Source organism: Odocoileus virginianus, chromosome 6 (assembly GCF_023699985.2).
Source record: "Odocoileus virginianus isolate 20LAN1187 ecotype Illinois chromosome 6, Ovbor_1.2, whole genome shotgun sequence".
Lineage (NCBI taxonomy): Eukaryota > Metazoa > Chordata > Mammalia > Artiodactyla > Cervidae > Odocoileus > Odocoileus virginianus.
In genome coordinates, this window is record NC_069679.1 from 40324006 (window position 1) to 40348742 (window position 24737).

A 24737-nucleotide genomic window follows, 5' to 3' on the forward strand; every position below is an offset into this window, starting at 1 on the left:
AATCAAAAAGACAGACAATAATAGGTGTTGGTGAGGATGTGCACTCAGCTCTGTAGTCAGCCTCTAACTCCATGAAATTATAGCCAGAAGTCTTGGGCAGATTTAGCAGTCTAGAGGACTGTGCTCTTAACCTCACAATGTGGCTAATTCCACGTAAAAGCACAAAAATATAAGTATCAGAAAATGTAAACCTAGATTACTTTGCCAAGTTAATAAATTTTTATAATATTTATGTTCATATAATTTAAGATTTTGTACTTACCTGAGGGTCCACTAACCATCCATGATACAAAGGAATATCAAGAAGATCAAATACTATGCATTCTGGTGTATATTCAAAGACTCGAACACCAGTGAATTTTACATTTACATCCAAGCCTGTCTGTAGTTTGTGCAATACTGCCATAGCATCACTCATATTCTGAAAATAGAAAGGGGAAGAGAAAAAAATGAGAAAAACAACAAAAAATATATTTAAATACAGGTACATTTACTACAAATTTTCCACTTTATCCAATTTATTCATCCTTTCCATTTTTATTATTAAGTACCTACTATGTTTCAGGGGCTTCCCTGGTGGCTCAGATGGTAAAGATTCTGCCCGCAGTCTTAAAGAGATGAGAATACCAGACCACCTTACCTGCCTCCTGAGAAGTCTGTATGCAGGTCAAGAAGAAACAGTTAGAAACGGACATAGAACAACAGATTGATTTCCATGGGAAAGGAGTACGTCAAGAATGTATATTGTCATCCCGTTTGTTTAACTCACATGCAGAGTACATCATGTGAAATGCAGGGCTGGATGAAGCACAAGCTGGAATCAAGATTGCCGGGAGAAATATCAATAACCTCAAATGTGCAGATGACACCACCCTTATGGCAGAAAGTGAAGAAGAACTAAAGAGCCTCTTGATGAAAGTGAAAGAGGAGAGTGAAAAAGCTGGCTTAAAGCTCAACATTCAAAAAACTAAGATCATGGCATCTGATCCCATGAGTTCATGGCAAATAGATGGGAAACAATGGCATCAGTGAGAGACTTTATTTTCTTGGGCTTCAAAATGACTGTAGATGGTGACTGCAGCCATGAAATTAAAAGACGCTTGCTCCTTGGAAGAAAAGCTATCACCAACCTAGACAGCACATTAAAAAGCAGAGACATTACTTTGCCAACAAAGGTTCGTGTAGTCAAAGCTATGGTTTTTCCAGTAGTCATGTATGGATGTGAGAGTTGGACTATAAACAAAGCTGAGAGCTGACGAATTGATGCTTTTGAACTGTGGTGTTGGAGAAGACTCTTGAGAATCCCTTGAACTGCAAGGATATCCAACCCATCAATCTTAAAGGAAATCATTCCTGAATATTCATTGGAAGGACTGAAATTCCAATACTTTGGCCACCTGATGTGAAGAACTGACTCATTGGAAAAGACCTTGATGCTGGGAAAGATTGAAGGCAGGAGGAGAAGAGGACAACAGAAGATGAAATGGTTGGATGGTATCACCAACTGCATGGACATGAGTTTGAGCATGCTCCGGGAGTTGGTGATGGACAGGGAAGCCTGGCATCCTGCAGTCCATGGTGTTGCAAAGAGTCAGACAGGACTGAGTGACTGAAGTGAACAATGTTACAGGCATTAAATATGAGTTCTAAAGATAAAACAGTGGATAAAACAAAGTTCTTAATCTCATGGAACTAACATTTTACTATGAGAGAAAAATACATAAATCATAATATAAAGTTAAGTATTAGTAAGAAAAATTGGACAGGATAAAGATATACAGAGAGGGGAGAGGGGCCTATTTTTAGACCAGGAAGTTCAAAGACAAAAGTTTCTAGTCAAAGAGAAAGGCCTCTCCCACTTCCAGATATATTCCTAAAAGAATCAAAAGCATCATCTTAAAGAGACAGGTGTACACCTATATTCACTGCAGCATTATTCACAACAGCCAAGAGGTGCAAGTAGTTCAAATGTCCATTAGCAGATAAATGGATAAAGGAAACATGTTTTATATATATATATACACACACACACATACACACACATAATGGAATATTATTCAGCCTTTAAAAAAAATGAAGGAAATCTTATTACATGTTACAACATGGATGAAACTTGAGGACATTATACTGAGTGAAATAAGCTACTGCAAAGAACAAATATTATGTGACTCCACTTATATGAGATAAAGAGAGTAGTCAAAATCATGGCAATAGAAAGTAGAATGGTAGTTGTCAGGGGCTGGAGGGAGATCTGGGGAGTTGTTCAATTAGTATAGAATTTTAGTTTTACAAAGTGAAACTGTTTTAGAGATCTGTTACACATGAATATAATATAGTTAACACTACACTTAATGGTTAAGAGAAGAAAAAAGGTTAAAAGAGTAAATTTTATGTTTTTTTAACTATAATTTAAACAAAAGAAAGAAAAAGAAGTCAGCTATCAAGCCATGAACAGACATGGAAAAAATTTAAATGTACATTACAAAGTGAAAGAAGCCAATATGAAATGTATTGTATGATTCCACATGACACAAAATGATGGGAAAAGGCAGAACGATGGAGACAGTAAAAAGATCAGTGGAGGAGGGAGGGATGCAGTGGCAAAGCACTGAGGATTTTTAGGGCAGAGAAACTATTCTGTATGATACTATAATGGTGATACACATCATTATATATTTGTCAAAACCCAAAGAATGTATGGGAAGATCCCCTGGAGAAGGGAACAGCTACCCACTCCAGTATTCTGGCCTGGAGAATTCCATGGACTGTATAGACCACTGGGGTTGTAAAGAGTCGGACATGACTGAGACACTTTCAAAGAATGTATAAACACCAAGAGTGAGCCCTAATGTAAACTATGGACTTTGGATAATAATTCTGTATCAATGTAAACGGTGGGAGGTGAAGTCTGTGAAAAAAAGCCTCAATCACAAAGACTTATTGGTCAAATCAGAGTCATTCTGTCCACACCAGGTTTCTCATTAAACATGGTCATGTATGTAAGGAAGACTATTTTAAAACTTGTTTTTCTAAACATTTTAATATATTAAGTATGGACATAAGTATAGAGGGTATATTTGATGCAACAAATAAAAATCAATATACAAAATTTGATAAAATTTTATTAAATCGATACTGTTAATCAGATACTGTGCTACATACTAAAGATATAAAATAGGCTATAGACTATAGCCTATTGGAGGGCTTATAGTAGAATGGCTAAACATGAAATAAACCCTTTTATATTACAATTAGGGACTCTCTGAAATCTGGAAAGGACAAATTTAGGTCAAAAGAAAAGTTTTACCAGTTAACTTACAAAATTCTATCCTAAGAGACTACACAGACAAAAACAGAAATTATTCAAATGTTTTAAATTTATGAGTGAGGAATTTAGAACAGGATAGCACTATTATAGAGTCTTCGGTTTTTGCCAGTCTCACCTCTCTCTAACAATTGTAATGCCCTGAAACACTTATTTTCTCAGTCTTCCCTAAAGTTGAAACTTTGAAAACAATCAGCTCACATTTTTTTCCTTTCAGTGTTTTAAAACTTTTCCTAAAGCCATAACAATGATGACTGTGAGAAAATATGAATGTATATGAGCCACTGTAGGACTGTAGTTTTACTACTACTGATTTTTTCTGCTAGGTGTTAAATTCTTGGTTGCCAATCACCGAATTTTCTTAAAGGGAGAGTATAATTTCAAGCTTACACCTATATATATATCTTCTACATTTTAAACAGATTATATAATATTAAAATAACTAAATTAATATAACTAATAATCTCCATAAAGAATAAAACTGATATAAATAAATCTATAAACAAAGAGTTTGAAAGAGTATTTTGCCATTTTGTTCCTGAATTCAAATTATGATAATTAATATAAAATATAAATAAGGGAAGGGTGCTTAGAAAAGGATTACTACTTCTTTAAGCCAATAGTTCAACTGCTCCTTAGAATTTTTCTTAAAGGTACTGTTAACGTGGTGAAATTTTAAATTTAAACATAAGATATATTTAAAAAATATATTTGCAGTCATATTAAAATCTGTCATAAACACAGAGTAATTTCTTGTGTTGTCATCAAAAGCAAAACTGGAAAAAATATGCTCTTTGTTTATATTGCAACTTCTGGTAAGGATTCTTAATTAGGAAGACTGAAGTTCTGCACTGCTCTTTTTAAAATTTAGGCTTGAACATTTCTGCTCTCACAAATTATACAAAAAGATTATTGTTACATCATACCTGTGGAGCATTAAAAACCAGTTTAGACTCAATTTTATCAGCTTGGTACTAACTCTGATGTTGGGAAAGATTGAGGGCAGAAGGATAAGGGGACAACAGAGAAGAAGATGGTTGGATGGCATCACCAACTCAATGGACATGGGTTTGGGTGGGCTCCGGGAGTCAGTGATGGACAGGGAGGCCTGGCATGCTGCAGTTCATGGGGTCGCAAAGAGTCGGAACAACTGAGCAACTGAACTGAACTGAACTGAACATACTATTCTCAAAACGAATGGTAATTCAATTACAATACCTTATAAATAGTTTTAGAGCTTATTTTAAACACAGGGTACCTTTTGTCTGACATGTTGATAAGAAATGCAAGTGGCTGTCAGTGTTTGTTTCAACGTTGAAACAAAACTTCCAGCCATTTTTCAAGAGTCCAAATCATCTTAATGGAAGCACAACCTGAGACTGCAAGACAAGACTTGAAACAAAGTGCTGGTATCATTTGGAAATACTTTTCACTCAAGATTTTCTCAAGTCTGTGCAACAGAAATGAACTAAATTTTGAGGTTGATATGAAACTGCAACTATGATCTGTAATTTCTAATTTCAAGTTTTTGTATTAATTACAATAGCCTTACTGATTTCAATAAGAAATGATAAAAATTTGATAAATGATATGTTTAACCATAGGGATTCCCTGGTGGCTCAGAGGTTAAAGTGTCTGCCTGCAGTGCAGGAAACCTGGGTTCGATCCCTGGATCAGGAAGATCCCCTGGAGAAGGAAATAGCAACCCACTCCAGTATTCTTGCCTGGAGAATCCCATGGACGGAGGAGACAGGAAGGTCCACAGTGTCACAAAGAACTGGATACGACTGAGCGACTTCACTCACTCACTCATTCATAAGTTTAACCATATCACTTTACACTTATAAAATATTTACTGGTTTTATAAATTGAAGGTTAACATAAGATTTCATTTGAAAACAAGTTTCTACTGTGAAAAATGTTTGGAAATCCTTGCTTTAAGTTACAAATTCCAATAGAACTGAAATGATTTAGTATACCTATTTGGCTTTAACTACAGATTTCCTGGAGGAGAGCATGGCACCTCACCCCAGAATTCTTGTCTGGAGAATCCCATGGGCAGAGGAGCCTGGCAGGTTAAGCGACTTAACACACACACAGATTTCCTACCTTACACAGTGATTCAACATAACATACTTAGCCCTTCGATCTTATTAGGACTAGATTATCTAACATGCAAATTCAAGAAATTTTGCAATATTGAAATTAGTTTTCTTGTTGCTATCTGGACACTGGTGAAAGTATGTAATAAGGGTTACTTTGAAAGTAAACATAAAGGTTCCAATGATATGTTTCTTCCCCGGCTGATATGTCTTCCACTGCAAGAACCTGTGTTCTTCTCGCCTTCCACCGTCAAACAAAGGAAGAATACTGAAGAAAATGAAGCTCTGCTTGCTTACATCCAGCTCCAGTAATTTTGAGCCTGGTGGTCCCTTTATGTTAACCTTCAATTTATAAAACCAGTGCATATTTTATAAGTGTAAAGTGATATGGTTAAACTTATGTCATTTATCAAATTTGCATTATGATAATACTATGAAAGTGTTGCACTCATTATGTCAGCAAATTTGGAAAACTCAGCAGTGGCCACAGGACTGGAAAAGGTCAGTTTTCATTCCAATCCCAAAGAAAGGCAATGCCAAAGAATGCTCAAACTACTGCACAATTGGACTCATCTCACGCACTAGCAAAGTAATGCTCAAAATTCTCCAAACCAGGCTTCAGCAGTACGTGAACCATGAACTTCCAGATGTTCAAGCTGGTTTTAGAAAAGGTACAGGAACCAGAGATCAAATTGCCAACATTCTCTGGATCACAGAAAAAGCAAGAGAGTTCCAGAAAAACATCTATTTCTGCTTTATTGACTATGACAAAGCCTTTGACTGTGTGGATCAAATAAACTGTGAAAAATTCTGAAAGACATGGGAATACCAGACCATCTGACCTGCCTCTTGAGAAACCTGTATGCCAGTCAGGAAGCAACAGTTAGAACTGGACATGGAACAACAGACTGGTTCCCAATAGGAAAAGGAGTACATCAAGGCTGTATACTGTCACCCTGCTTGTTTAACTTATATGCAGAGTACATCATGAGAAACCCTGGGCTGGAAGAAGCACAAGCTGGAATCAAGATTGCCAGGAGAAATCTCAATAACGTCAGATATACAGACGACACCACCCTTATAGCAGAAAGTGAAGAGGAACTAAAAAGACTCTTGATGACAGTGAAGGAGGAGAGTGAAAAAGTTGGCTTAAAGCTCAACATTCAGAAGACTAAGATCATGGCATCTGGTCCCATAACTTCATGGAAAATAGATGGGAAAACAGTGGAAACAGTGTCAGACTTTTATTTTGGGGGGGCTCCAAAATCACTGCAGATGGTGACTGCAGCCATGAAATTAAAAGATGCTTACTCCTTGAAAGGAAAGTTATGACCAACCTGGATAACACATTTAAAAGCAAAGACATTACTCTGCCAACAAAGGTCAGTCTAGTCAAGGCTATCGTTTTTCCAGTGGTCGTGTATGGATGTGAGAGTTGGATGGTGAAGAAAACTGAGCGCCAAAGAATTGATGGTTTTGAACTGTGGTGTTGGAGAACTCTTGAGAGTCCCTTGGACTGCAAGGAGATCCAACCAGTCCATCCTAAAGGAGATCAGTCCTGAGTGCTCATTGGAAGGACTGATGTTGAAGCTGAAACACTAATACTTTGAGCACCTCATGCGAAGAGTTGACTCATTGGAAAAGACCCTAATGCTGGGAAGGATTGGCGGCAGGAGGAGAAGGGGACGACAGAGGATAAGATGGCTGGATGGTATCACCGACTCGATGGACATGGGTTTGGGTAGACTCTGGGAGTTGGTGATGGACAGGGAAGCCTGGAGTGCTGCAATTCATGGGGTCGCAGAGTCGGGACACGACTAAGCAACTGAACTCAACTGAACTGAACTGAGTGGTTCCCTCGTGTATTACAGAATAGTATCTCCAAAGAACAAACCAAACAATGTGAACACATTAAAACAAAAGTCCCAATGATATGTTTCTTCCCTGGCTGATATGTCTTCCACTGCAAGAACCTGTGTTCTTCTTGCCTTCTACTGTCAAACAAAGGAAGAATACCAAAGAAAATGAAGCTCTGCTTGCCTACTTCCAGCTCCAATAATTTTGAGCCCAGTGGTGCCTGCCCATATTGCAGAATAGTATCTCAAAAGAATGTATCAAACAATGAAAACACACTGAAACTATGAAATAGCAGATTCAGTCCTAATGGCATACCCTAGACATCATTTGCTGAACAATTTCCAAAATATAACTTAATTGTAAAATATAAACAAATGAGGGAAGATGAATCAATAACAAATTCACTTGAAAGTCAATTTTTTTCAAGGAAAATACTAGGTTATGATTCTTCATGGGTGTGCAGAATGGTATCCATGTTCATTCTTCATGTTATACAGTTTAGTCACTAAGTCGTGTCCAACTTTTGTGACCGCATGGACTGTAAATAGGTTCATATAAAAGAGAGATCAGCAAAGTATGGCCTGTGGGTCAAATATAGCTGTGGGCTGAAAATGGTTTTCACATTTTTAAAAGGGCGTAAAAAAAAAGAAAACAAAGAATATGCCTGAAAAGCCATTGATAGAGACCAATGAATATACCCATAAGGGCAAATTACCTATTATAATATAACAAAAATTGGGTCTGTTACCTGCTCATAGTTTAAACGCTGAATTTCTGAAATTTCTTTTGGCTTTGTATCAAGCATGTAATCTCCTGTAAAAAGAAATTGTAAAGTTGCCTTTTAAAAATATCACTTTTTTTCTAATTACAAAGGTAATATATTTAAATTATAAATTATAACAATAAGTAACATAAAAAAGAGCCCCAGCCCAATTCTATTCAGAGAAAATCATCAGAGAAAATCAATGTTAACTGTTAGCTAAGATCTCATATTTTTTTCAGTGTACATCCTATGTTTTAAATTTATTTTTTTCCTTAATGAGCATCTTTCCACGTCACTATAATAAAACTCTAAAATGCTTTACAAAGTTTCATGGATATCAGCAATATAATTGTTACCCCAATACCTTTCCAAGAATGAGTGTTATCAGTCTTCTGAATGTTGCTTTTCTTAGAAGTAAACAGTAACTTTTTTGCATTTAAGAAACTGATATATTAGTGATTACCAGTAGGGAGAGGGAAAGGAGAAAGGCAAGAAAGTGGTATGGAATTGAGATACAAAGTAGTATGTATAAAACAGATAAGCAACAAGGATATATTGTATAGAACAGGGAATTATAGCCACTATTGTGTAATTTTAAATGGAGTATAATCTGTAAAGATACGGAATCACTAGGCTGTACACCTGAAACTAATATTGTAAACCAACCATTCACCCCTCCAAATTGATATCTTTTTATACATGTATTTTTACTTGGTATCACTTTTTTAATATGTAAGTGGCTTTTAGTATATGTCACACTTTTTAAATATATGTAGCATCATTTTAATATATGCAGTACCTTTCTGATCTATGTTTTGCTTTTTAAAATATATATTAGTTATACATACTTTTCTTCAAATTGCCTGCCTATACAATATTACATTTTTCTTACTGAACTATAAAAGCTCTTTTTCAATTACAGAAATGAGAACATTTCCTGTTATATGTGTGGTAAATTATTTTTTTCCCCATATTGACCTCTGATTTTATGATGGTGCTTTTTTGCCTATTTTTCACCATATAGAAATATTTAATTTTACATAGTCTCATTCTTCTATTACAGCTTCTGAGCTTGACGTTATGTTTAGAAAGATTTTCACCCCTTCAGAGTATACAAACATTCACATATACTTTCTTCATGTAATTTTATGTTTGTCTTTTTTTACATTTAAGTCTTTACATTATTTGGAATTAATTTTTATATAAACAGTGATATATCGGACCAACTTCTCACTCAGCCTCCTAAACCACTAACCAGTTGATAAATTGCTTTTATATAACTTTTATTTTAAAATTCAAAATAAACTTTCAACGACTGTATCAAGTACTCTTTCAATCTCTCCAATTTTGATAACCAAAGAATTCCTATAAACATCAATATATTATTATCTGTGGGTTTATTTAGAATTTTAAGAAAGCAAAATCTAACTAATAATAATTTTATTACACCATAGGTAAAGGAACTCCAAAAATACTAAATTCATTCATTCACAGAAATATATAAGCAAGTATATTTAACAAATATTTTTGAAAACTTACTATAACTGGCACATTGTATATTTACATGCTGAGATTTTAATATAGCACTTAACTGAAAACTACACTGAGGAAATTTTATACATTATTTATTCAAATAATTGGGACCATATTTGCTATACTTTGATCCTATATTTCATTTAAGTTCTGTAATTATCCTGATAAAACACTGTAGTGTGTGTTTTTCTAACATTTTAGCAGGGTCAGGATGCAGAATATTATATAATTCAATACTAAATGACCCTAGGTATGCTATCATAGAATAAAGCTTATGTGTTACGAGTGTAATAAATATTGGGAAAGACTCAGATAAGCAACTTCTCTTTTCCTGAGGTCAGAAAAGATATTTTGACAAGAGAAGAATGGCCTCGCTAATGGAGGCAGCCTCTTTGATGTACCCTATTGCCCGGTATTCACACCTCTGTATAATCCCTTTCCCTTGATTGTGGACTAGACTCACTTCCAGTGAATAAAATACAACAGAATTAATGAAATGTCACTTACAAAATTAGAAAAGAAAATACTGTGTCTTTCATCATGGTGCTGTCTCACTTGCTCACTCTGAAAAATGCCACATGTCATGTTCTGAGCTGCCTTATGGGAGAGGCCATGGCAAGTAACTGAAGGAGGCCACTGGCCACAGTCAATGAGAAACTGAGGACCTCAGTCCAATGACCTGTGAGGAACTGAATCCTGTCAACAGCCAAGTAAGTAAGCTTAGAAGTAGATCCTCCTCAGCTGGGCCTGGAGATAAGACTGCAGCCCCAACTGACACGCTGACTGCAACTGTGTAAGAGACCTTAAATGAGAGTCACGCAGCCACACTCAGATTCCTGACCCACAGGTACTTTGTGACAATAAATGTTCACTGTTCAAAGCAACTAAATTTTGAGGTGATATCTCATGTAGTAACAGACATCTGTATTTTTAGGAAAGTTTATAATAGAGAATTAGATATTTTTAAAAGACTGATTTTGAGTTTTTAAGGGAACATCCTTCAGTTTTAGAAATCTAAAAATCACCTCTTAAGAATGCTGTTTTGTCCAACTTATCTAGCCTTTATTTCAAAATTGATCAACAACACTATTTCAATCAAAAAGTATTTATTGATAGTTTATTCCGTGTTCAGCAACAGGTTAAAACAAATAACCTGTTTGGAAATGACTGTTTCTCTTAAAAAGCTAGTAATCTGGTTGGGTAAAGAACATACAGAAAACAGAATAAGATAATAATAAGGTATATATAATATACTGTAAACTGTAATAAATGCCTTAAGTATCACATTATTTTGAAAAGAGATATTGAGATAGCCTGTAGCACTTAAGAAATCTCCTTTGGAGAAGGCTATGGCAACCCACTCCAGTACTCTTGCCTGGAAAATCCCATGGATGGAGGAGCCTGGTAGGCTGCAGTCCATGGGGTCGCTAAGAGTCGGACACAACTGAGCGACTTCACTTTCACTTTTCACTTTCATGCACTGGAGAAGGAAATGGCAACCCATTCCACTGTTCTTGCCTGGAGAATCCCAGGGATGGGGGAGCCTGGTGGCTGCCATCTATGGGGTCACACAGTCAGACATGACTGAAGTGACTTAGCAGCAGCAGCAGCATACATAAGATTTATTTTGCAGAATGGTGAGAAATATGGCTGGATGGGTAACCTTGATCAGATTATAGAAAATCATAAATAACACATTGATAAGTTTGGTTGCTTGTGAAGATCTTAAGGGATCTTTGCTTTTAAGTCGACAAGTGAAGGATAAAATTAGCGCTTTAAGAAGATAATATTTGTAAACAGGCCAATTTGGATAGTAGAGAAAACAAAAGAGCTTGCAATAAACCACACTCCCAAGTACCAGTAGACAGAGAGGAAAGAATTTCAAAGAAAGAATCCCTAAGACTTTGCTACTAACGGGATATTCCAGACAAACAGAAATCAAGAAGAAAAAACGTGACAGCTACATTAGGCCAAAAACAGAAGACAGGGTTTGTCAGTAGGGAATCTATCCTATGTTAAGCACCTGGAAAAGAAGAGACACAATTAACCGTAGGCAAAATTCAGTTCGGTTCAGTTTAGTTACTCAGTCGTGTCCAACTCTTTGCAGACAAAATTTTGTAGGCAAAATTAAAATGCTTTAGTATTGCTTTTATAGTATTTATGTTCAAAAGACAAATTATCTTTTAAGAGCGAGGGATTGGCTTGTTTAGCTTTTGTTGTTGTTCTTCTCTGCTATCTGCTTAATAGAGAGAACTTCATGTGGTGGGAAATATTTTTAAAACACACACACATACACACAGTATATATGAGGCAATGCACAGGTGGGAGCTGGCAGTGCAGAGAGGAAGAGACACTGGTCTGCAGCAACAGCTTCTACTACCAGCCCCTGGGACACACACCCTTGTGCTCAAGCAGTCATTGTCAATGACAAAGTGACTATTGAAGTTCTAGTTGTATTAAATTAATGCTAATAATTTGGATATTTTATTTTATTTCGGGCTGCTCGGGTAATGTCAGCCCTTAACCAAGCATATGTGGTTTTTTCCTTTTATTTTTTTCTTTCCGGATACAGCTGTAAAATATTTGGATATAGGAAATGTTGTGTTACTCTTGCAGCCTTGATATTCAGGGTGGATTGTAAAATATAAATTTTTGTGAGATTTCAAAGATTATTTTGATAACATTATTTACAGATTTAAAAGATGTGGTTATCACAAGTCTGTTGAGGGGGAAAACTACTGCATAAATATCTAAACTACTGCATAAAATATCTAACTTGGAATAAGTATTTCACATCAGTTTGGAAAAATAAGATAAAATATCTTTTAAAAAGTCAGATAGCACCACCATCCCACCAGCTATTTTCCTTACTATAATATGGTGCTAATCTCATGATCATACAAACTATAAAAATCATACGTTTGAAACAGGAGGGAAGGGGACAGGGCACAACCCCTGAAAGAATGACAAAGTATAAGGACACAACATAAACTGATTAGAACCAAATGGGTCCAAAATGGCAGACAAGTCAACTTGGACTAGACCTTGATCCTCTAGATACATTCATTGTAACACATCAGCAAGCTAAATGACACACATAGAGGTACCACAACAGTTTCAAGGGCCGACCAAAAAGTAGACAGTGGCCCAATTTCTGAAAATCTCTACCTTTCCCAAAATAGCTGGAATAATCCTCCCACTTAATAGACTATGAAATTATCCAGCTCCCAAAATTTAACCACACCACATTTCAAGAAAACACTCTCTCTCTGTTCGAAGGCCCATGATGTTGTCTGTGGCATGTGCTTCTCCCAAGTTTACTCCTGCCTTCAGACATGGCCTACACTCTGTGTATTGTGTTTCTAAGTAAATCCACTTCTTTCGTATATCACTTTGTCTCTCACTGAATTCTTTCTGCTACGAGACATCAAGAACCTGAACTTCCATTACATCCCTAAACCAGCTCTGTGATCTCAGTTGGAAGACCATGGGCTTTGGCTGGGTTCAAGTTCTGGCCACGTGGGTTAGAGTCCCAAGCAGGGTTTTTGCCAGGTTTGAGTCCTAAACTGGGTTTTGGCCAGGTTTGAGTCCTGGCCACGTGGGTTCAAGTCCCAATCTGAGATGAACGGTTTTACATTTCAGTTTATGTTGTGCTTCTTTACCTTATCTTTCTAACCATTTTCTGCCTTTCACCTACACGTCATTCCCATTTTATTAGATCTCCCAGTACTTCCTAGGTATCCAAGCTTTCATGTTTCTTTCCTGAGGCCAAAGTTCTCCAAGAAGCCATGTCCAAGCTTGGCCCTGCTCTTGTTATTCAGTCGTGTAGGACTCTTTGCAACCCCATGGACTGCAGCATGCCAGGCTTCCCTGTCCTTCACCATCTCCTGGAGCTTGCTCAAACTCATGTCCATTGAGTCAGTGATGCCATCCAACCATCCTCTGTCATCCCTTTCTCCTCCTGCCTTCAATCTTTTCCAGCATCAGGGTCTTTTCTAATGAGTCAGTTCTTTGCATCAGGTGGCCAAAGTATTGGAGTTTCAGCTTCAGCACCAGTCCTTCCAATGAATATTCAGGAGTGATTTCCTTAGGATTGACAGGCTGGATATCCTTGCAGTCCAAGGGACTCTCAAGAGTCTTCTCCAACAACACAGTTCAAAGGCATCAATTCTTCAATGCTCAGCCTTCTTTACGGTCCAACTCTCACATTCATACATGACTACATGTGGAAAAACCACAGCGTTGACTATACGGACCTTTGTTAACAAAGTGATGTTTCTGCTTTTAATAAGCTGTCTAGATTTGTCATAGCTTTTCCGTGCAAATTTCAAGGCCCTGCTCTAGAAATTTCCAAATTAAAATTCGCACCTCTTCTAATCTTTAACAATCAAAATTCCCATTCCCCATGGTTCCTCATCTGGGTACAGGAAAGTCTTCAATGGTTTCTTTTACAATATTTCTACTAGTGCTTGCTTACTAATGCAAAATGTCTCTGGTTCCTCCAGAGAACTTCAGTCATCTCAAGAGAACAAAATCCAAATAGCTTAGAAAACTAAACAGTTAGTTCTGGCAGAAATGGCCTTGAATAAATTTTATCTTTGGCAAGGCAGAGTTTCCAAAATCTCTCTTATCAAATCACTCTTGCTCACTTCTCCCCTACCTCCCATTAGGATCATATTACTTTCGTGCTATCCCTAGTAGTCCAGTACCCTCACCCAGGACTTCCAAACCTCTTCACCTACCCCAGATCTAAACATTTCTTCATCAATTTTTCTTTTCCCTATAATTTAAAAAAATCTCTACTCTATGTCCTGCTTCTTTAGGACTTTTTAAAACATAACAGTTGGATAAATTTAAAATACCAAGATGTACTAATTATTTTCTTTCCAAGAAAAATACCATGTTAACATTTTCTTAGCAGAGTACATTTGTGCAGTCACACTGACTGTATTGTTGACAACTCCAAACAATGTGTCTATAGTACATGATCAGTAAATATTTGCTGGATAAGAAAAAGGAGAAAGGAAGATAGAGACAAGTAGTACAAACTTAAAATACACACCTGAGTGGTAGGAAGGGAGAAGAGATACACTTTTGAGAATACTAGCCTTTCAGCATTTAAAAAATAATATTAGAAGGTGCCCAGGTTGAGAGCACACATTATTTAACCTTTCTGAGCTTTGGTTACCTCATCTGTAAAATCAAGAGGTATTATAATTTATGATGCTTTTATTGCTACTTCAGTCTTATCTTTTCCTACTATTAGTACATTCATTTATATGCCTTCTGCCTCTGCTCACGGGTCTCTGCCATTACAACTGCATTCTTTAGCTACGAGAACCAACAGTAAAAGAGCTTATTTTGTCCCAGAAGACAGAATAGAAAAAGGCAAGTAGACTGATGATAATAACAGCAGGAACAGGTTAGGTAAATAATATCAGTCTATGGTAGCACAGACAGCAGAGCCAGGATGAAATAAGAAGCTGTGGAGAGGCATCACAGTTAATATAATGTAAGCCGTATGCAACCTCAAATTTTTAGTAGCCACATTTTTTAAAAGTAAAAAGAAATAGGTAAAAAATGTTTTAAAAATATTTATTTGGCTGTGCCGAGTTTTAGTTGTAGCACTTGAGATCTTTGATCTTTGTTGTGGCATACAGGATCTTTAGTTGTGGCATGCGGGATCTAATTCCCTGACCAGGAATTGAACCATGGCCCCCTACATTGGGAGTGCAAAGTCTTAGTCAGTGAGCCACCAGGAAGTCACAGAATTAGGTAAAAATAATTTTAATAATATATTTTATTTAGTGCAGTATATTAAAAATATTATCATTTAAACACATAATCATTACAGAAATTATTGATATGTTATATTCTTTTTTGAGCTAAATCTTTGAAATCCAGTATATACTTTACATTTACAGAAAATCTCAACTCACTCTGGCAATATTTCAAGTGCTCAAAAGCCACATGTGGCCAGTGGCTACTATGCCAGGTGGTATAGGTTTAGGTGATTATAGTCACGATATGAGAACAAAGAAAGTAGGACAGATAGCGGTTGGATATGGAAGAAATGGATAGGAAATTGGGCTCAAAAATATACATTTTCTACATATATTAGGCATTCAAAAATCGATTGATATTTGACATCTGAACTGCTATTACTATTTCCTAATCGGTCTCAACCAGACAATCCTAAAAACTACACTTAACATGTTGTTTACTCCTCTTGAACTAAAATACATGAAGCAGCCTACCATAGTAAACAACTTCTCTGACTGGCTTCCAAAACTCCTCAGTTTAGCTGTAGCCTACTAACCCAATCTCCAATCTACCTTTCTGTAACATGCAGAGTTACCAACCACAGTCAAATTGTACTCAAATCACCCTTCTTCCAAACATGTCTTACAGAGGTTTCCCTGGTGGCTCAGTGGTAAAGAATTTGCCTGCCAATGTGGGAGAAAGGGATTCAGGCCCTGATTTTGGGAAGATCCCATGCCTCGGAGCTACTAAGCCTGTGCTACTGAGCCCATGTGCCATAACTACTGAAGCCTGCATGCCCCAGAGCTTATGCTCCACAAGAGAAGCCACTGCAATGAGAAGCCCATGCACCACAACTAGAGAATAGCCTCCACTCATCACAACTAGAGAAAACCCTGCACAGCAACAAAGACACAACATAGCCCCACCCCAAAAAATAAATAAAATTAAGGGAAAAAATGCCTTACATTTATTTACCTTGAGCTTAAAATAGTTTACACCTAGCCCTAAAACAATCTTTGTCCTTTTTTACAAGGGATCTAAGTATACCACCTTCTTTACAAGGATTCTAAGTATACCACAAAACCCAAGGTAAGTCACATGTTCTCTACTAAACCTTTTCCTACTCTTCACCTACTTCTCATACCCACCCATAGACAAACTTCTCAAAAGTTATCTGCGATTGAGTCTTCACTTTCTCATCTCTTAGATGCTCCTCAACTCACCATTTCATTTCCATCCAGTCACTCTACTGACATTGTTTCTGTGAAGGTTGCCAAATTATGCACAGGATATTCTGCAGTACTCAACACTCTCTCATCCTCTCTCCTAGCGCTCTTCTCTTCTTGGCTTCACTGAATCACCCTCTTCTGGCTTTCCTCCTTTCTTAGTGGCTACTCCTTCCCTTACCATTCTGTCCTCTAACCGATGTAATTCAGCAGGGGCAATGTTGCCCCCCTAAGAGGGCAAAAACTGATTCTGGGAGGGTAGGGGCAAAAATATCTTAGATACTATAAGGGCTTGTGGCCTTCAAAGAGCCACAAAGCACGAAGAGACACACAGTATGTCTGTGGTATTAAAATTTCCTGGAGTGATTAGGACAAAGATGTCTACAAAGGCTCCTTGGGGGGGAGGGTAATATTGAAAAAAAAAGGTTGAGAATCACTGTTCTACCCAATTTGGGCAGGTTGGGAAACTTCAGGAGACAATCCTGCACCCATTTCTCTCTTTATTCTTTCTCTCCTAATGATCTCATCTGTTTCCACAGATTTAAATAGCATCTTTAGACTTGTGCGTGCTCATTCGCTCAGTCATGTCCAACACTTTGCGACCCCATTGACTGTAGCCCACTAGGCTCCTCCGTCATGAAATTTTCCACAAGAATACTGGAGTGGGTTGCCATTTCCTTCTCCAGGGGATCTTCCCATCCATGACTCCTAAATTCTTACTATGAATTTCAACGTCCTCTGGAACTCATGGTCTCTCAACAACAAAGCTACTAAATGTTTTTTCTTAATGTTTCCTTCGCCTTCTGCCTAAATGAAATTTGGCTCTACCTTGATGACACTGCAGCCCTTTCAAGTCATAGCTCTTTTCTCACTTATACTTCTTTATCAGTGAATCTGCTGGTGGCAGATATCTTCTTGTTCCTTATGATCATTCTTTCCTCCCATCCTCCCTAAAACTCAGTTTTAAAACCCATGCCATGATATACTACTACCCATTATTCACCCACCTGGTTATAGTTCTCTAAGAACTTTTAGGTCAATCTCCCTCATTCCTAGCTCACTATCTCTCTAAGATACAAATCCTGCCATAATTTTTGATAATTTTAATGCTCATAGAGATGACCCACCTAATACTTTGGCCTTTCTGTTCCTTGACCTCTTTTCCAACAAAAATCATATATTCCACCTTATATCAGAAACTCATTCCCTATGATCATACAATTTTGTTACTACCAGGTTCCAAAAATTCTTTGACTATATTAGGGCCTACAATCCACTAAATCCTGTCACATTTTTCTTCAATGTATTTATATCCACATCTCCTCTTTGTGCAACTTAAATATTATGGCTCATTATTATAATTATATCACAGGTATATCTACACATAACTTCAATTCCCTAGACTCTTTCTTCAACACTTGGCAAAAACCCAGCTCTGGTTAAACCCTGCTTCTCCACTATTTAAGCCTATACTCATGCAGCAGAATGTGACTACAGAAATCACACCACCAATGCTGGCTGGTCTCACTAACCCCAGGGTAAAACCCAGGAATCATATTGCATCTCCTCATTCACTCTCCCACTTGTCTAAGCAACTATTTTATACCTTCCTTCTCATCTTCAATAACTCCTCCTTCCTTCTCACCCTCAGCTGATGACCTGATTTCCCATTTATTGAGAAAATAAAAGTACTTAAAAGACCTTCTACAAGCTACCACACCCACATCTATCCATCTATCTTTTAAAAAATTTTTGTATTTATTTATTTTTGGCTGCACTGAGTCTTTGTTGCTGCCTGTGGGCTTTCTTTAGTTGCAGTAAGAGAGGGCTACTCTTCAGCCGCAGTGTGTGGGCTTCTCATTGTGATGGCTTTTCTTGCTGTAGAGCACAGGCCCTAGAGCATGCAGGCTTCAGTAGCTGTGGTGTAGGAAGGTCAGTAGTTGTGGCACACATGCTCTGTGGCATGTGGTATCCTCTCAGACCATGGAACAAACCCATGTCCCCTGCACTGGCAGGTATATTCTTAACCACTAAACTTCTAAGGAAGTCCAACCTGCACCTATTTTTAACAGTCTATCTTCCCTTCTATTGCTAAGGATGAACTATCTGTACTACCTAAGACTAATTCTTCATTTGTCTAAAGTATATTTTTCAATTCCTTTCCTCCAATTTTCTCTTGTTAAAACCAGCTTTATTGAAACATAACTCACATACCATACAATTAACCCATGTAATGTGCACAGTTCAATGTTTTTGAACTATATTAACAGGACTGTGAAATTATCATCATGATCTAATTTTGGAACACTTTGGTCCCCCCCAAAAGAAGTTCGATACCCTTTAGCAGTCAGTCTCTATTTCCCCTCCCTATATTCCCCAGTCCTAAGCAACCATAAATCCTACTTTCTGTCTCTAAATTTGCCTATATTCTGAACATTTCATATAAATGGAATCACACAATAAGTGGTCTTTTATGACTTGGCTTCTTTGACTTAGCACAACATCTTTAAGGCTTATTTATATTATAGAATACATCAGTACATCTCCTTTTATGGCTGAATAATGTTTCATTGTATGGATATACCACAGTTGGTTTATTCATCAGTTGATGGCTATCTGGATTGTTTCCAATTTTTTGGCATATATGAATAATGCTGCTATGAACATTCCTATACAAGTTTTTGTATGGACATATGTCTTTACTCCTCTTGGGGGAAGCTGCAGGGTTATATGGCAATTCTGTATTAGCTTTTCTCAGTTCAGTTCAGTTCAGTCGCTCAGTCGTGTCCGACTCTTTGCGACCCCATGAATTGTAGCACGCCAGGCCTCCCTGTCCATCACAAACTCCTGGAGTTTACTCAAACTCATGCCCATCAAGTAACAAACTGTTTTCCACAGTGGCTGCATTATGTTTCATTCTTATTGGTTATGTCTTAGGACTTCTGATTTTCTCTTGTGCCTACTCCAGTCAGGTTTTCATCCTGTGGATTTACTGAAGTTACCAATTACCTCTGTATGGCTTCAATCAGTGGTTAATTTTTAGTCTTCATCCTGCTAAGCCTATTAGCAACATTTGACTCAGATAGTCTCTCATTCTTTACTGAAACTCTTCATTTAGATTCTAGGAAATCAGTCTCCAGTTTTTGTTCTACATAGCTGAGTTTCTATCTATTCTTCCTCTTCTCCAGCTTCTAATCACTGGCATGTCCCAGATTCAGTCCACTGATGTCTTCTTTGTCTACATTCATATTATTTGTGACTCAGTCTAATGATCCTTTATATGATAGTTACTGTTCCCAAATTTGTATTTACAGGCTAGACATGCACTGTCCAACACAACAGCCAGTAATGACATGTGGCTATATTAATTTAAACTAAAATTAAACATTCAACTTTCCTACAATTTAAAATGTAGCTGAATATTCACTACATTTTAAGAGATCAAGAGCCATATGTGGTTAGTGGCTATGAAACTGGACAGCACAGATAGAGAACATTTCCATCAACACACAAAGGTTCACTGTACAGTGCTGATCTAGACCTATCCTCTAGGCTCTAGATTTATATATCCCACCGCCTCCCTGATATCTCCACTTGAGAGTCAATAAACTTTTCAAACCAAAATCCTGATATTTTTCTGTAAACATGTTCCTTCCATTTGTTCCTGTTTCAGTTGATGTTAATGCCATCCTTCCAGTTGTTCAAGCCAAAAATCACTGGGTAACTCTTGACTTTACTCTCACTCCACATTCAACTAATCAGCAAATTCTGTCAGCTCTATACTCAGAATCTGACCATATTTTATAATATCATTTCTATTACCCTGTTTGAAGCCAGAGAATTCTTGTTAAACTCAAAGTCAGATCATGTCAGTTCTCTGTTCAAAATCCTTTAATGGCTTCTCAGATCACCCACAGCAAAAGTCAAAGTTGCTATAAAAACCTAGGATATTCTATATGATAGGATTCCATTATCTCTAATCTCATCTCCTGACACTTCCCCTCTGCAGTCCTTGGTAGTCCTTCTGGCTGTCCCTCAAAACCACTAAGCATATTTCAGCCTTTTCCTATGAAATATAATTTAGAAATCACAAAGTTTAAGAATCACCAAACTAGAGTAAAAGAGGTAAAAAACAGAAATTCTATTTTCAGATATCTAGATATTGAAGTAATCTACACTTAATGATGAGGTTCCTAACCAATGAATAGGATTAAATTATATTAGTTATATAAGTAAAAAGGTCTTCCAAAAGCTGTAATCTCAATTATTTCACTAAACTTACATCTCACAAAAAAATCAGTTAGCTAGTTGTCTGGAACAGCATAGACAAACTAATCAGCTAATAAGATCTTTTTAACAGCAATTTAATTACTAAAAATAAGAATATGGATTAAGATTTTTCATTTGGTAACAGTGCAAATATATAAATTCTTACTTGTTAAGTTGTGAAAGACCTCAGTGTGATAAACAACTACCTGCTCTGTAAACAAGTTCTGAATGCAGCTGATCTGCAAACTGTGTATTATGGCCTGTTTTGAAATAGAAAGCTTGCATAAGAATGCAACTCAATATGCTGCTTCCTTCATCAAGAAAAATTGGCTACAAAAATATTTCAGACGGACTAAACAGTGTGCTTCCTAAAGTAAATGTTTTATACTCTAGTACAAGCCTCTATTTCACTGCAGACAGGTCTAACATTTTATTGACTGGCATAGGTTTGTGAACCATATTTTGGGTAGCACTGCTCTAAATCACTTTCTGGGTTTTAATTCAAGTCTATTCAATATTTTTAAACACTCTCTACATGCAGTGTTAGAGTTTCTATGCCATTTCCCATTCTGTAATTTATTGGTATTAATATATACCTTGTTGTTTTCTAGATGTCATTAGCCTCTTTATTTACACTAAAGAATTTTAATGCTGGTCAGAAAGAAGTCTGTAACATCCAAGAACAGAAACACACTAGTAAAATTATTTAGTTAAGAGATTAAAAACAGCTTCAAAAAGGTGAAATTTGGTAATATAATAGCTTTGAAAACTTTATCTTGAAAGAGATATAAAAATCATTCACTTTCAACACTAACCTAAATATTCCATCAGCTGTTCAGCAGTTATGATTTCCATCATCGGTGGAAGTTTCACCTGAAAAACAAAGTATTTTTTCTATAAAATCAAATGTTTTAGGTAATTAAAGTGTTTCTTCAGTCAGAAACACAAGTATGTATATATATTATATGTATCTACTATATGTATACCATACTCACTTTAATCTTTAACACAACAATAGCTTTGTTGTATTAAGATTAGTTTAACACAATCCTATCACCATAAAATTCAAGATCTCACAGAATCACTGAGAAATCTGTTTTCAAAAACAAGTGCTATGCCTTTCATCACCCATCCTGATTGTCATTAGGCACATGCAACAGTGTCCTGTGTGACAGAAAATGTGATTAAAGGGCAGGAAGTGGCACCAAACATGTTTTGACAGATCACCCATGAAGCAGTTTTTCTGAACACAGATCAATATCCCACCACTTCAGTCTACCTTGATCATTTTTTGTTGTTGTTGTTGAATAGCTAAAATGAATACAGTATAAAGGATTGGTCATAAACTGAAGTATTCATACTATATGAGTCCACCTGTAAAATTTTTAAAAAACAGGTAAAATAAACTACACTGTTTAGAGCTGGACATGTACTAAAAAAAGAAAATGGATACTATAAAAATCAGGACTGTAGTTAACCCTAGGAATAAGGGAAGGGATTATAGTTAGAACGAGACATACAAGAGGCCTCTGGGGTGCTGGCAATGCTTTGTATCTTGACTTGCATGGTAGTTCCACTGTTTGCTTTATAATTAACCTGTTAAACTGGACATCTCTGTTTTATGTATTTTCTGTGCTACATGTCACAATAAAAAGTTTAGAAGTAGATATATATGTTACAGTCACATTTAAGTCTCAAAAGTTAATTCAGCTGCAACACAGTCTAAATTTTTCAAATGAATTATCAGCTGAGTTACACAGATATTACAGCCAATGATTGTAAATATTTTAGCTGACTTATTTAAAAGGATACTCCTTGGTATATTCATAGAAGAAAAATAAATACTATAGGATGAAAACTCAAAGTAATTAACATATCAATGATAGAATAGCAGCATAATTCAAAAATCTTCAAGAATTAATATTTTAAGAATTATTTTCTGTTCAACCAAGGAAATCATTTTAATCAGCAATTCCTCCAACAAGTGTTGAAGAAGGTGCTCTGAGTATTTATGCTACCAAATGTAGTAACAGTATGTGACATCTCTACCTCTTTGTTCACTTTAATCAATGAATAAATAAGTCCTAAAAAAGATCCTTGTAAAACAGAACAGTTTTAGACCCTCTGAAAGCATACCTGACAGCTAGAATGGATGAGTTAGTCATCCAGTGGCTTTATCATTCAGTGAAAACCAAGAGATGTCATGGAGGTTTTGATCATTACTTGATTCTAAATAATTTTTATTTTCTAAGACATTTAGAAAAACTGTAATAGACTTTTTCTTTTGGCTGCACCATGTGGCATGTGGGATCTTAGTTCTCTGACCAGGGATTGAATCAATGCCCCCTACAGTGGAAGGGCAAAGTCTTAACCACTGGACTGCCAGGGAAGTCCCAGAAATTGTAATATACTTTTTTTGGTACAGTTTTAGGTTTACAGAAAAGTTGAGCAGAAAGTACTGAGAGTTCCCATAAATAGTATTATTTTTTAAATTGAAACTCATTGGCAAGTTAAAGTCTCCTGCTTTTCTAAATAAAGTTTTATTGAGTGTCACTCTCATTTGTTTATGTATTGTCTTTGGCTGCTTTGACTATAATAGCAAAATTGAATCTTTGCAGCAGAGACCAGGTGCAGCCCCTAAAGCCTAAAATATTTACTATTTGGTCCTTTACAGGAGGGCTTTCCAGGTAGCACTAGTGGTAGAGAACTGGCCTGCCAATACAGGAGATATAAGAGATGTGGGTCCGATCCCAGTCAGGAAAATCCCCTGGAGGAGGGCATGGCAACCCACTCCAGTATTCTTGCTGGAGAATCCCATGGACAGAGGAGCCTGCCAAGCTACAGTCCATAGCGTCTCACAGAAGTTAAACACAACTGAAGCAACTTAGCACACATGCACCTTTACAGGAAAAGTATGCTGAATGCTGCTTTAGATGATTTTAACTGCTTTTAGATAATGCTTCATCAAGGTGTTTCAGTACCACTTTGAAGGTCTGATATTTAAACTAGTAGTTTACATACACTGTGAATATTTACATTCTGAATAATTGTCAGACCAATCTGAAAGCCCCATTTACACCTAACAATGCTTTTTGAATAAAATAAGACCCATACATTCTTTTATTCCAGACAAATCCAGTACAGAAATACATTCACTACAGGGCTTCCCTGGTGGTCCAGTGGTGAAGAGTCTACCTGCAATGCAAGGGACACGGGTTTAATCCCTGGTCTGGAAAGATCCCATATGCTGTGGAGCAAACAAGCCTGTGAGCCACAACTATTGAGCCTGTGCTCCAGAGCCTGCAAGCCACAGCTCCTGAAGCCGACACACTCCAGAGCCTGTGCTCCGCAGTAAGACAAGCCACCACGTGAGAAGCCGGTGTGTCACAACTAGAGAATGCCCCTGCACGGCAACAAAGACCCAGAGAGCCAAAGTAAAATGAATATATATATTAAATATACATTTCACTAGAAAATTCCATAAACAAACAGCTTATCCTCTTTTGGTCAATGTAGTGATCTTACTATAAAATTGTCAAAATAAGAAAGCAAAGCACTAACAAGTATATGTATTTGGGAAATACATTCTATAATCCTAGATTTCTGCAAATAGATGATTCCAGGTTTTAGTCTTGAAATTTCCAAATAATAACAACCACCTACCACATCTTGTTTCAAGCATTTGAAACAGGAAATGACAATCTTTATATAGATTTTAGAAGTGAGAGAACAAATATGTAAATATTTTAACTGACTATTCCCAAGCATACTCAGTAGTATATTCATTTCCTGAATCTTAGCCAACTAAAAACCCTGGATGTTCATTAAACTGAGAGATTAAAGAGTACAATAGTGAAGAAATGCTTGTTTCCCAGTAATCTTTAGGAACCATCAACAGA

At 36.7% G+C, this 24737-nt stretch overlaps 1 protein-coding gene across 2 annotated transcripts in view; it reads right to left on the bottom strand.

The window, feature by feature from the left end:
- Positions 1-24737, bottom strand: part of MINDY2 (MINDY lysine 48 deubiquitinase 2) — a 75580-nt gene that overhangs the window by 35329 nt on the left and 15514 nt on the right. For both annotated transcript variants that reach the window (XM_070469223.1, XM_020882545.2), the window contains exons 2-4: positions 21654-21711; positions 8033-8097; positions 263-421 (exon numbers count right to left, since the gene is read on the bottom strand). In XM_070469223.1, coding sequence (XP_070325324.1) covers positions 263-421; positions 8033-8097; positions 21654-21711 — 282 coding nt within the window. The remainder of the gene's footprint in view (positions 1-262; positions 422-8032; positions 8098-21653; positions 21712-24737) is intronic.